The sequence below is a fragment of the Pagrus major genome, chromosome 13 (genome assembly GCF_040436345.1).
Source record: "Pagrus major chromosome 13, Pma_NU_1.0".
Taxonomy (NCBI): domain Eukaryota; kingdom Metazoa; phylum Chordata; class Actinopteri; order Spariformes; family Sparidae; genus Pagrus; species Pagrus major.
Window position 1 is genome coordinate 4,664,038 of NC_133227.1, and position 13,956 is coordinate 4,677,993.

Sequence of the window (13,956 nt, forward strand, 5' to 3'; positions counted from 1 at the left end):
TCTATACTCACTGGCTTCCTGTAAACGAGCCATAATGTGAACATCTGTGATGTCCTGCAGCCTGTAGGTTGTGGTTACAGAGTCACTGGGGTTGCTCGGCTCATTGTTGTCTGTGCAGATTAATAATGCAAAACATGTGTTACAAAATATATGAAGTTAAAGACAGTTTATTGGATCAACATAAAGGTTTTGCAAAAGTTCTACCTTTAGTTTCATGATTTTGTTTCCTCGATCAGTGGAAGAGTTCTGAGCTATTTCTCAGGGTGTTTTGTACAAAAAAAAAACATGATTTTTTTTACCTGTACTGTCAGACACCTTGTGCGTCGTGCTGACAGACGTTTTGTCCATAGAGGAGCCCACAGCCATATCGCCAGTACGATGGAAAACTGCAGGACGTTTGTAGAAGTGGCTGCTTGATCCTGACAAGACAGAGAGCTGGCCAAATTAAAGGCTAAGTTCACCCGAAAATGAAAAGTCAGTCGTCATCTAGTCACCATCAAGCCAAGTCTCTGGAAGCCACGAGATCCCGAATTGCTTTGACAAGACGTTCTTTACACCCTCTCTAAAGCTGAAATCTTCACCGCAGCTGCTAAGCTAAAAGGGTTAGCGCGCACACCATCTGGATGCATGAGCTTAACCACATGTCCAGGCTGTAAGTGCCAAATCAAATTGGGATCTAGGGGCTTTGGGAGACTTTGATTACATTGGATGAAATGTATGGAGCCATTTTATGTATTTGTTTTTTTTTTTACATTTTAAAACAAGTCCCCATCTATGTTAGTCGTTTAGTAGAATGCTGCTTCACTGTTTTACTGTAAAACTCCAGAAATGTTTTGTGGACAACGAAACTTCATCTGACTTTTCATCAGCTTGATGGCGAGAAAACGATGAATTTTCATTTTGGGGTGAACTTATCCTTTAAAAGAATCTTTTTAAATCAATGATATTTGCAGGACACGGGATATTTGAGTGATTCTGCGCTACTTGCTTACTTTGATCAAGCTTATTTATCAGTGAGCGACACGCCGCCTCCGTTTCAGGACTGGGGTTATCCAGGACGTGTCGACACCATCCGAGAGCAGACTCACTTCTCTCCACAATCTCCTGCTTCTTTGGAGACTCATACAACCTGTGAGGAATACTTCATTCATCAAGAAACAATCATACTCCTGCTCATTGTCCCACCCTTACTAAAGTCGGACCTACCAGTTCTCTTCATCCTTCACGTCACCCTCTACATTGAGGAGCTCCACCAAGTCCAAAGCAGACTCTTCCTCCTCCGACTCGTCACTGTCCCAGGAGTCTTCTTGACTGTTGTAGTTGAACAACTTCCCATCCCTGGCACGGAGTGTCACGGGTGAATTACACCCTGACTTCAAACTATCTAGTCTTATTCTAGCATCCATGACAAATGACCGACTGTTACAACTCTTGCCTTGTGCTTGCTCAGCGTAGGTCCAGATGCTGCAGAGTGGATCTGAGTTGCCCTCCAGCCTCGCAGAGTTGCTGTTCAACTCATTGCAGAGACGGTTTGTGTCATATTCCACTGGTGGTGATGGCTGATTGCAAAAATACCGGCTCCAGTCACTCTTCATTTCCTCTTGGACTTCCATTTTCTCTGTGAAATCCTCAAATCTTCTCACTTCTTCAGGCTCTCATCCAGTTAATGTTTTATTCCACCTCACCCCTCCATCATGAGGATGTTGCCGAACAAGAATCGTACCAAACTGAGCTAAATTAAAGTTCCAATTACAGTAATTTGGCTCTGCACAAACAGCAACTGTGTCACTTCACTGTAGCATCTATTGACCCGGTTTGTTGAGTAGGGTTGTTAAGTATAGGCACGCGACAGATTGGATGGATTTAGAGAAGCAGCATGAGCTTATGTGGATTAAAGAGTCCATTAGTTGCAACTAAGAAAGAAAAAGACAACACCAACATCAAGACAGTGCCTCAGTTTGTGTTCATTTTTCTTTAGATACTGTGTCATGTGCAGCTGTTTGGTTCTCAAATTAAATGCTGAATGTTTATGGTTGAATTCTCTCAAAATGTAGACCTGAGACACTCAACACACCTGAGGAAGTCAGGCTGAGAAGTGTGGTCAGGTCCCGCTTCTGTCTCTCTGTCTCTCGCACACACAGGCAGATTAACAGAAGATTTACAGCTTCCCTCACAACAATGTGAAACCTCAAATTCTCCTCCTTTCTCAACCAAACTCCAGAGATCAAGTGATACTGACACCTTACATTATGTAATATTTTTGGAATTGGCTGAGCTCAGGGACACGCACAGACATTTTGGGGGGCACTCACCCCACCAAGAAAGTCTTTATTCTGACCCTGATGTTGACATACCACCATTCACAATGACACTATTCATGTCACACCATGTTCAAACACTTTATTTCGAGAGTGTCTCATGAAATTCATTCATTGTTCAGTTTTTAGACCAGTTCAGTCACATTTGATCAACACTTTCTTCCAGAAAGGAAAACAAATGTGTAAGAGGCCAATACAATACTGATTTTAGAGGAACACAGTTGTTGGTGCAAAATGCAGTGCTTTTGCACCAACAAGGCTATTCAAAGGTACAAAAGTGCTTCCCCACCTCACATCACTACTTCAGTGTTGTAAACAACGGACTCAATGCACTTTCTAAACAAACAAACATGAAATACAATTAATATTCAATTAAGCTGAATTGTTTGGTGTACCCAAAAGACAAAGACATCAAGTTAAAATATTATTTTGGTAAAAGTCACCCAACGGAATAGGGCTTGAGTAAAAGTCTTAAAGTATGTAATATTAAATGTATCAAAATTAATTTTCTGGCAGTAAATGTACTTAATGATGAAAAGTAGAAATAGAAGTAAAATTACACATATGTTATACTGTAGCCTTCTGTACACTAAGGCTCAACGGCTCATTGGACTCAATATCTAAAATGTTTCTGATTATCTGATTCAGCTTTTTATTGTTTTGTTATCTAATTGCTGATTAAATACATGCATTTAAAAATGTGCTGCTGCGTGCATTCTGCAAAGTAACTAAAGCTATCAAATAAATGTAGTGGAGTAAAAGTACAATATTTGCCTCCAAAATGTAGTGGAGTCGCAGAAAACGGAAATACTCAAAGTACTGAAGTACAGCACGTGAGTAAAAGTACTCGGTTACATTCAGCCTGCTGGTGTGATGAAGCAGATCTCTTGTTGTTCCTTTCAAAATAAAATGAAAAGCCAAATCTGGCAACAAGGTGTTTGGCTAAGTTGCGCCTATAAATGATCAAATTACCCATCCCAGGTATTACCTCCTCTAGTAACCCAACCCAAAACAACCCTGCCCTGCAAACAAAACAAAGCCCAGGTGAGGAGGAGGAGGTGGAGGAGGTGCTTTCTCCTCCTCCGTGTCTGAGCTGCACTTGCGCCCTGCCTCCTGCCCTTCACCTCGCCGCCCACCGGCCCGCTTCCTTATCGTCATCGTCGATGTCTCCCTGCTGTGTCACAGCCTGACTCGGTAAACGCCGGCTGTACTTCTTCAACCACAACCAGAAACTACACCACCGCGGCGAACTTTCAAGCGGACTTCACGGTGTAAAATGTGGATTAACGAGCGACAGATACAGCAGTGAAGCAGCACCTGTGCCGCGGGGAAATGCACGACGAAAGCGGCAAAGCAGCACCCGGGAGCCCCGCTGAGTCCAGAGCGACCACAGGACACGTAGGAGCGGAGGTTTGTTGTTCACCACAGGGTCCGCATCTAAACATACAGTCTGTGCGGGGTTAATACTCTGAAAAGGATGTGGGACACTTTTACGAAAGATTTAATTTCACCTTCCGGAGCTCCCGGAGGTCGTGGCAGAAGAGATAAAATTTCTTGAGATGAAGCCGTCCAACCTGTCTGTCCACATTACTGTCCTCAGTCCTCAGCTACACCTATACAGACACACTGTACACAGGACAGATAAACCACAGTGTACTCACTGACACGTGTGTCTGCGCAGACTTTTCTCAGGGTTTACCACCACATACACAAGCTGCACTCAGCTGCTCTCATGGTGTTGCATTCAGTTATTTAACATTATCAAAGCAAGTGATCATTAAAGATGATTAGAGGTGTAGCCAGGTATTAAATGGACACATTACTCATTTTGACCTGTCTTATTTTCACTAATAGAGCATTTAGAAGTGAAATGAGTTGATCGATTTGATTTATCGATATCGATTAGTGGAGTAAAAAGTAATCTTCAACAAATAACCGACTGATTGTTGCAGTCAGTTTTTCAAGAAAAATGCCCCAACATTAATTTCAGCAACTCAATTGTGAAGATTTGCTGTTTTCTTTGTTGTTTTTTTAAATGATAGTTTTGTTTTACAGAATAAGTGTGTTTGTTAAGCTGTTTTTTCTCGTCTCATCAGAGCTCTTTTCTGGTTGAAAAAATCGATTTATCAAGAAAATAACTGAGAGGATTTTCTGCAGATGAATCGACATTGACAATAATCGTTAGTTGGTAGAAATGTAAGGTTCCTTGTATTGTTTATTTTCAAATGATCTTTTATCAAATGCTGATGATTAAACTACATTAAAAGTAAACTTGTAGCACAGCCTTTGATGCGGTTCATTCATTCTTACTAGTCCTCTTGGTTCAAGGGTTGCTGTGTTATTGAAAGTCTACAGTTATACTTTGTACATTGGCTCATCTAAGGTATTGAATTCTACAGTATTAAAAAAAATCTATTTTTTTGTCTGCCACAACATTGCAACCACACTTGGTTCCCTGCAGTGCTGCAGTCGGTCTGACATATTCCTCTGTTAAGCTATCTTGTCAACACATTGTGGAGTGCCCCAACTTCCTGTATCAGACATTGATGTATTGATGTCTCGATGCCTCCATATTTCTACTCACGATCATGTATTCTCTTTGTGCATGTAAAACCTAGCGATACAAGAAATCTGAAAGAGGTTACATTTTGGATGACACAAGACTGGGGCATAACTTTAATATAACTGTGCTTATTGTATTTGTGTCATGAGAATGACTGATTAATTATCTATCTTTAAACACATCACAATGACAGCAGCAGTATCTAAAGCAGAAGCCCTGCTGTTATCTAGATCAGACTTCCTCTCTGCTACCTGACACGAGAAAATAGTTCCTTTCATGTTTAGAGATGGATGACCTACAGGAAGGAAGAGGAAGTCTGCTTGGTGGTTTGAACACCTCATGACATGGCAACATTGAGCTGTTTTACAGTTACAGTACCTCTGAGCCAATGTTTGGTGTTTTTACTGTTAATGTACTCAAACAGTGATTAATTATTTAATTGATTCTTTTTTGCAACAATCAACTTTCTCTAATATTCTTTATAACTCACATCTAAACAACTTGACTCCCCTGTCATGAAGCAGCAAAGGGATTTGACTGACTCTCCTCACTCCTCTCATTTCACTGTCTTAAAAATATGTTGTTGTTTTCTTTTCTAGAATTCGGTTCACTTGAATGGCCATACTGTCACTCAAAATGGCCACACCTCGACACCTACACCTACACCACAGCTTGAATCTCGACCCACGAGTCCTGCGCCCACTCCGACCCCGATTATCCCGAGGGAGCAGTGGGGAGGGAAGTATGAGTTCCTGCTCTCCTGTATCGGGTACTGCGTGGGACTGGGGAACGTGTGGCGATTCCCCTACCTTTGTTATCGCAATGGAGGAGGTGAGCAGTCTGCCGGCATGTTCATTCCCCTCTGAAGTCTCAAGCGCTTAAAATGCCTTGGTGTATGTCTGTAGTGATTTGTTACACCCATTTGGGCAGGAGGCACTCTTTGCCCTGCCCTTGGGTGTGCGCTTTCCTCCTAATCATGCTGGCTTATTTGCACACACAGTCCAGAGCTATCCACGGCAGCCTTTGGTACTGGGAGATGAACACAAAGCATCCACTAATCCCATAAGTAGAGACAGTTTTCCTTGATTACACAGCAGACATACGGTCTGCCTTTCTAACCCAGCCTCACGTGCTATGCATCTGAAATCAAACATGTTGGAGCTTGACTCACTGTAAAGCGGAAAAACATTTGTCTATAAAGCTGACACCTAGACAGAAGTTAGCCTGCCTCTACAGGCCGTCTACCCACATAAAACGAGTCCTTTCACTGGTTTTGTCACCTCACACCACCCTTCATCAAGCTGTTTAATCTTCACAGGTGTGTTCCTCATCCCCTACTTCATAATGCTATTTTTCACGGGGGTTCCACTCTTCCTCATGGAGCTGAGTTTAGGCCAGTACGGAGCAGCCGGCCCCATCACCGTATGGAAATGTTGCCCTCTGCTCAAAGGTAATGCCCTCCTGTATCATGCTCTTTAGCCCAGTAATTATACACTTGTAATTCAGAGACATACAACCTCGAAACCTTTTAGATATAATTATGTCAGTGTGGTGATTTAATGCGGCTTGATACTGAATTTTAATTAGCTATATGGTGTTAGATTTTAAAATATCCTATCACAGTTATATAGTAGTTCTCCAGCAATCTTGAGCATCCAGTTTGAGCCATACGTCATGATTTGAGTCAGCAGGATCTGGGGTTGATACCTGTGTCACCAGTCACTCAACTTCAGAGTCCAGGAAAATAACTGGCTGACTCACACCAGTGTGCCACATCACCACTGTACGTCATGCATATACTGTACGTCACTACAAGTCAACGCTAAGCATTCCTGAGAGCTCTGCAACTTGGTTGCTAAATATAAACGCCTGATGAAGAAACCTGCAGGAACTATCTTACAGCCAAAAATAGAGCCAGAAAAGCAGGTTTTGGCGTAAGGCTCGGTCATTTTAAAGTGGAAATGCAAGTTCTCAGCAAGGACAAGAGAGTTTCAAGTGTAATAAGATGAAATGAACAGCTTCTGGTTAACAAGCACAACATGAAAGGGACAGTTCACCCCAAAATCAAAAGTACATATGTAGAGATTCTAAGTGCTGATTCGTAGGCAACTGGACTTGTTTCTGTTTAACCTCTCATCCAAGAGGCTCCTTCAGTTCTGACTAACTGGAGGGGAGTTGCAGGCTTTTAAACTCGGTGTGGGAGTGTCCTTACAGAGTCGTTAAGGACACGTGTGAGCTCTGAGTTTCAGAGTCGTTGGGGCCACTTGTGGGTCATTGACTCAAATGGCCTTCATGTGGGTTTCTAGGGCTAGGTGAGCCCGGGTGCGAATGGTTGTTAAGCTGTCCGGGGAGGGAACTCAGTACTGCATTGTAAGTGGGTGATAAGTAAAGTTGTAGGCCACCTCCTCTGTTCAAAGATGGCCGTTCCAGTTTGACATAGATGGATTATTTTATTCCTCTTTCAAACCATCTGTCTTCTCTGGCCAAGATGTTTACATTGTTGTCCTCAAAGGAATGATTTTTCTCCTTCAGATGTAAGTGGACAGCAGAGTCTTGACCTGAGGAGTTGGCCCTCCTGTGTTGTACCATTCGTTTATGGAGAGGTTGTTTTGTCTCCCCAGTGTACAAATCTGAAAGAGACATTGCTGTTGAGTGTTTCAGATGTATTATTTTTGGCCCTTGAAGCATCACAAGCCTGGTGCCATCTAGTTCCATTATACTGGAGAGAAGACATCTCTACAGTCCATATCTCCAAAACTCAGCAACTCACACTAAAAACAATCCAGATGGATAAAAAGCATAAAAGGAAAAATATTTATTTTGGATTTGGAGGTGAACTGTCCCTTTTAAGTGTCTTAAATGTTGGTGACTATTTAATTTTCATGGCTTCATAGCTATCTGCATATTAAAATTTACCAACTGATATCTCACACGGCATGCTTACACAACAGTATGTATCTGAAGGCTTAAGGTTGTGTCTCCTCCCATAGGTATTGGCATTGGGATGCTGTGTGTGTCCACGCTGGTGTGTCTCTACTATAATGTCATTATAGCATGGACGTTTTACTACCTGGGCAGCTCCTTCCAGAGCCCTCTGCCCTGGTCCTGTGATGCTATTGCCAATGCAGGTCTCTGTGGTAACAGCACAACCGGTAATAGCTCCACTGGTAAAGTCCTCAGCCCCACAGAGATGTTCTGGAAGTAAGTCAAACAATCATTCACCTTTTATATTTGTAAAAACATGATAAAAACAACACTGTCCTTCATCATCTTCTTCAGACTGTAGAATGTCTCCTGTACATCTCCATGCAACTTCATTTTTGTTTTATTCATGTCAATATTCATGTGTTTAAGTGTTATGATATATTACACATGTGACCACTCCTTTTGTACATACTTTCAACAAAGACAAGTATTGTGAACAATGACTTGACACCTCAAGCTGGTTAAACTATTACCTTTTCGGTAAATATGACCATGGACTTCCTGAAATATCACACCCGCATCATTATGATGTTTTATTACAACAGATTTTTAGGCATTATAAATACAATACTGTAAGTTAACTATCACCATTACTCCTCAGTTCTCTGGATACATTTTGCATGAAAGTTTGAACAGTGTCATGAACGCGATGAAAAGGTTGTTTTGGTCAGCCACTAGGCCTTGATGACAGCTTACTGTCTGCTTCTTTGGGTAATAGTAAAGGTTTGTTGACATACAGCAAACAAACCGAAGGACTCCAGCAAGACACAACATCTCATTAAGACTGTTTGTTGACCCTATCACAACAGCATACACTCAAAAAAGGTGCGGCAGGCATTCAGAGGCATTGATAGAGGACATTTTTCTGTGTTGAACTCTGCCCACTCACCCTGTGGAAACTTCCCCTCCTCACTTCCCTCTGCTGACTGACGTATTTACTGTTTTTTTATCCTTTATGTTTCAATTGAGCTATTTGTGAAGGCATTGCAGCATAAAACCAAACACACTCTGAAACATTCAGAGCTCTGTGTTCATAACACTTTATAACCTTTTATGCAAAATGGATTAAGCAGTTCGAAGCATTTATGACACTCGATGTTGAACAATATTGCGATCGTATATGTAAGGCCCTTTGACTGCTTAGACATTGTATATTACATTATACTGTGTATGTTACATTATGAAGGCTTACAGCAGCTCTTATGATGCATTATGTACTGTAAGTGTTTCATTACATTATGGGCTTCATACAAAATGTTGCTGATGTTATTATTCCTCTACTTTAGAGCTACTCTGTTGGACTAAAAATATGTACTGATGTAAGATAAATATTTAAACACCTTGTTTTTATTTTATCAGTTAGTGTGTAATAACTGACAACAGGTGTGGCGAGAAATGTGCTGTTTTTTACGTGTTTGACTTGTGTGTCTTGTAGTACGCGTGTGTTGGGTGTAGTAAACAGCGAGGGCCTTCACGACCCGGGCCCTGTCCGGTGGCCCCTGGCTCTGTGCCTCCTGGCTGCCTGGATCATCATCTTCCTGTGTATGCTCAAGGGCATCCGCAGCTCTGGCAAGGTGAACCAACACAATGTTGTTATTGTCAGCTCTCACAAAACACACACACACACACACACACACACACACACACACACACACACACACACACGAACCTGCCCTTTGCTGCCAAACCCTGTCGGACTAACGTTTGTACTGTCTGTGATTTCAGGTGGTTTATGTAACGGCTACCTTCCCATACTTTGTGCTCATTGTCCTGATCATCAGAGGAGCCACACTGGAGGGCTCTCTTCAGGGCATCGCCTTCTACCTCACACCAGACTGGGGCCGATTAGCTAATGCACAGGTACTTCTGATGGTGCACTGGATAAGCTGAGGAGTGTGTGAAGATATTTTCCTTGTTTTAAGCATATTTCTGTCTGTATTCTTCTGTCTATATTTCAGGTATGGAACGACGCAGCCTCTCAGATCTTCTACTCCTTAGGTATTGGAGTTGGAGGGCTGCTCTCCATGGCCTCTTACAATAAGTTTGACAACAATGTCATCAGGTGAGTTTCTGCTCTGCTGTAATGATGGCTCTGTTGTTGCAGCCATGATGGGTTCAGTTTTATTGATCATGGTTCTTTGGATTTCAGGGACACTTTGGTCATCACCACAGGAAACTGCTGCACCAGCTTCTTTGCAGGATTTGCTATATTCTCAATCCTGGGTCACATGGCATGGAAGAAGGGAGTGCCTGTCGCAGAGGTGGCAGATACAGGTAGTTACTGAACTCATTTTGTGCAGTAATCCTGTGGATCCTCGTCAATCCAGACATCTTAACTCAAAGCATTTTGAACAACATCATAAGATTATTTATGCACAATTTTTAAAAAATCTTCTCTGTGGGGCCTTCTCTCATTGAAAATTAGTCTTATAGCAGTGTTAATAGGATGTTTGTGTGTGTTTGTGTCATTTTTTTATTAAAAATATTTTCTTCTGAAAACAAATTGTGTTCCATGTTATGCACTTACTGCCTTCCTGAACTTGATGTATTCCTTTATTCCTTCAGGTCCTGGGTTGGCCTTTGTCGCTTACCCAGAGGCCCTCGCTCTGCTGCCTGGCTCAGTGTTCTGGTCCATTATGTTCTTCCTCATGCTCTTTATGCTGGGGATCGATACGCTGGTAAGGTCCTACACAGCACACAAAGATATGAGCAGAAATAAAGATGCTCATGTCTGCCTTATTAATACCTTTTACCCTGCTGCTTCACAGTTTGGCAACATGGAGGGCATCACTACGGCTGTGCTGGACGAGTTTCCGCACCTCAGATTGAACTCGCTGCACAAGGCCATGTTCCTGGGTGCTCTGTGTTTCTGCTTCTACCTGATGGGTCTCCTGTTAGTGACTGATGTGAGTGTGCTTTTAGCGAGTGAGGAACACGGCTGCAAATTGCATCTTGTCTGCGATCACGTGACTCATTCCCCATGCCGTCTGTGTCCTTATAGGGTGGGATTTACTGGTTCACTCTCATTGACTCCTTCAGCACTAGTTTCGGCCTCATCATCATCACCCTCTTCATGTGCATTGGCATCTCCTTCTTCTATGGTAGCCCATCTCACACCCCTTACCCTCACATGAAACCTCTTGCATCACATCATTCCTTGACCCGTCTGTCAAATCTTAAAAATGCAAAGATATCAAACAGTTTTTTAAGCTGCTGAATATTCACCACATGTTCTGTTATGCCCTGTTGTCCCGATGATCTTGCTTGTTCCTAATATGCACCTTTCAATGAACTGTTCTGTTAGGAGTCAACCAGTTTTGTCAGGACATTCTTGATATGATCTGCCACTGCCCTCCCTGGTGCGGCAAAGTGCTGCTTTACTTCAAAGCATGCTGGGTGTTCTGCACGCCATTTCTTCTGCTGGTGAGTAAACAAATCTGTATTAATGTCAATATTTTAGTAGACGCAGGTACAATGTGACATTAGCACTGGTTATCTCTAACTTTGCTTTTCAGAATATCTATTTGATATTTATTATTGTATCTGTTATCTATCTAAAATCCAAATGCAATAATGTTGAGGGATTTTTAAACTTTAAGAATGAAAGAGAAAGCATGTTTCGGCTATATGGCTGCTTAACTGGAATGGGGCAGGTTGTTCTAGTTCATTAGAGTCGAATGCAATGTTTTCATGGCAGTGGTGTACAGTGTATGAATTTTTTAATGGTCTAACAGTTTGGTTAATTTGTTCTGGTGGCAAAACTTTTTTAGGGGTCACAAGATAGTTAATGACCTCTTCCCTCCATTTGGTTCTTAGCAATTCTCACATTTATTTAATTTAGCAAGAGTTTGTTGTTGATTTTCTTCATGTATTTCAAAACCTTTTCAAATGACTGCTTTTTTGGTTAGATGAAAATAAACAGAGGCTAGGGAGTAGAGATGCACCGATACTAAAAAGTCTTGTTTGTTTTTGAGGGAATTAAAAACTTTTCAGACTGAGAGTCACTAAAAATAAAACATGAACAATTGTAATTAAGATTATTTTTGATAAATCAAGATTCATGTCTGTGTCCATGTAATGACCTTTATGTTGGTGCTGGGCTACAGCTCATATTATAGCCTTACAGTATCATTGGTATGTATCAGTTACAAAACCCATCTTACGTCACTTCCTCTATTATTTCTGCCTCTGACCAGAAGCAGAATTACCATTTACTGTAAGGCCATTTGTCTAATGTCACCTTTTATTGTCATGTATTGTTGCACTTGCAGTCAGAGGGTAATTTGATGAGGGCTGAGACACTGTGCTGTCCCAGTGAGGTAAAAATATCACATTAAATGACTGAAGAGTTCGTATACTGAGGGTGAACAAAGATGATAACTCAATTACCATCTGAAATAACATCAGTGTTTGAAATAAAGCCAGCTGTGCTGAAAATCTCACAAACACAGTTGTGAATAATTTAAAAGTGGAAACTGACATTCAATCTGACTTCCCCCCTGTAGCCTCTGCTCACTCTGCCTTTCCCCTTGCGGCTGTAGTTCATCCTGACCTACATCTTCATTGAGATGTACAACACATCGCTCCAGTACGGGTCCTATGTGTATCCACGGTGGGGCAAAGCGTTGGGCGTGTGCATAGGTGCGACCTGCTGTCTACAGATCCTCATCTGGGCCATTGTGGCCATCAGCAAGGAAACTGGAACGCTGAAAGAGGTCAGTAACACCACTCTTGTTTTTTTGTTACTGTGAGGTCTGGTTACATGTCTGCCACACTAACTGCACAGCTCAAACAGACTGTCACTGCTGTATCTGTTTAAAGATATAACATTGGGAGGGTTGATGACTGTCTCGTCCTTCTTTTTTGCAGCGTTTCCAGAAATCAATTCGACCTCTAAACTCCTGGAGGGTAAACACTGTGAACAGTGCCGCCGGAGCACAGGAGAGCATGGAGCACGAGAGAGTAGAGGCTCCGTTCACTGTCACGCTCACAGACATGGACTTTACTGCTATGACGTGGGAGCAGGGAAGCCAGGCGTGACGGCACGGAGAGAGCAGTGATGGACAAACTGAGTTGTTGAGAGGACTTAATTTAATATGTGCACCAGCTAGGTTCTGGTGGCCGGACTGTGTGTCCTGCAGGGCAGTGTGGATTAATTCCTTTATTTATAGTTTTATGTATGTTTAAATTGTATATTTTTTAACTTTTGTTGTTTGTTTTTTTACATTGTATAGAATATAAGGTTCGTAGATGGCATATTAGGACTCCACTGGGACATTAGCAGTGTATCTGCTGATCTTATTTATTATCATAGTAGCAGAGTGAATGAATTTTCACTGGTAGCGGTCAACAGCGGCTGAGGTACCAGATCTATCATGTACAAGGAACAAAAACATACAGTGATGCTTGACTGTTACCTTCAACAGCCACTGATGGACCTGGAGAGGTGACCTCAAGTCATCAGACTGCTGGACTAAAGAGTGCTGACGACTCAGTTGCACAGAGGAATACTTTTAATCTATTCAACTTTTTAAGAGGATTAATTGCTGAACTTATTGCTAGAATAAATAAATATAGAAAAAAAAACTTGCCAAACGAACTATTACCTACTTTTCCTGTGTCGGTATGATAGCAGACACTCAGCGTTTCAAAGTCAAAGTCACTCCTAGTGAAAACGTTATTGCTCAGTATGTCAAACTTACAAAACAAGTCTGTAATAGTATTGAATATCTGCAGATTGTATCGTAACCATCCTTTAGCATCTTTAGAAAAAAGTGATAGGAGTCAGTGGGTATCTACACATATTTATGTAGGTTTTAGATTTTAATGTTTAATAAAACTTTGCTATTTATTGGCAGAAAGCCCTCCTTAAGTCATTGTGATGAAATGTATTATCTGGAAAGGTACTCATCGGTTGAATGTATTTGTTGTCATGGTGTCAATCTTGCAAACATTTTTCACAACTGTGGGTCCAAATGTCACTGATTAGAGGGCTTGCTTCAAGAAGACATCAAAGTCAGTTGTTAAAATGTTATTTCTTGGCAATATGGCCACACTACTTAATTTAAAAATGTTTCTTGACAATCAGAA

General features: G+C 41.7%; 1 protein-coding gene across 1 annotated transcript; it reads left to right on the forward strand.

Moving 5' to 3' along the window:
- Positions 1–3,453: 3,453 nt before the first annotated feature.
- Positions 3,454–13,442, forward strand: slc6a7 (solute carrier family 6 member 7). The gene is made up of 14 exons (XM_073479159.1): positions 3,454–3,728; positions 5,481–5,712; positions 6,200–6,331; positions 7,872–8,082; positions 9,302–9,440; positions 9,592–9,726; positions 9,825–9,928; positions 10,016–10,140; positions 10,432–10,544; positions 10,635–10,772; positions 10,868–10,967; positions 11,171–11,289; positions 12,408–12,581; positions 12,736–13,442. Exons 1-14 carry the CDS (start codon positions 3,651–3,653, stop codon positions 12,904–12,906), a joined length of 1,971 nt encoding a protein of 656 aa, XP_073335260.1. The 5' UTR covers positions 3,454–3,650; the 3' UTR covers positions 12,907–13,442.
- The last annotated feature ends 514 nt before the right edge of the window (positions 13,443–13,956 follow it).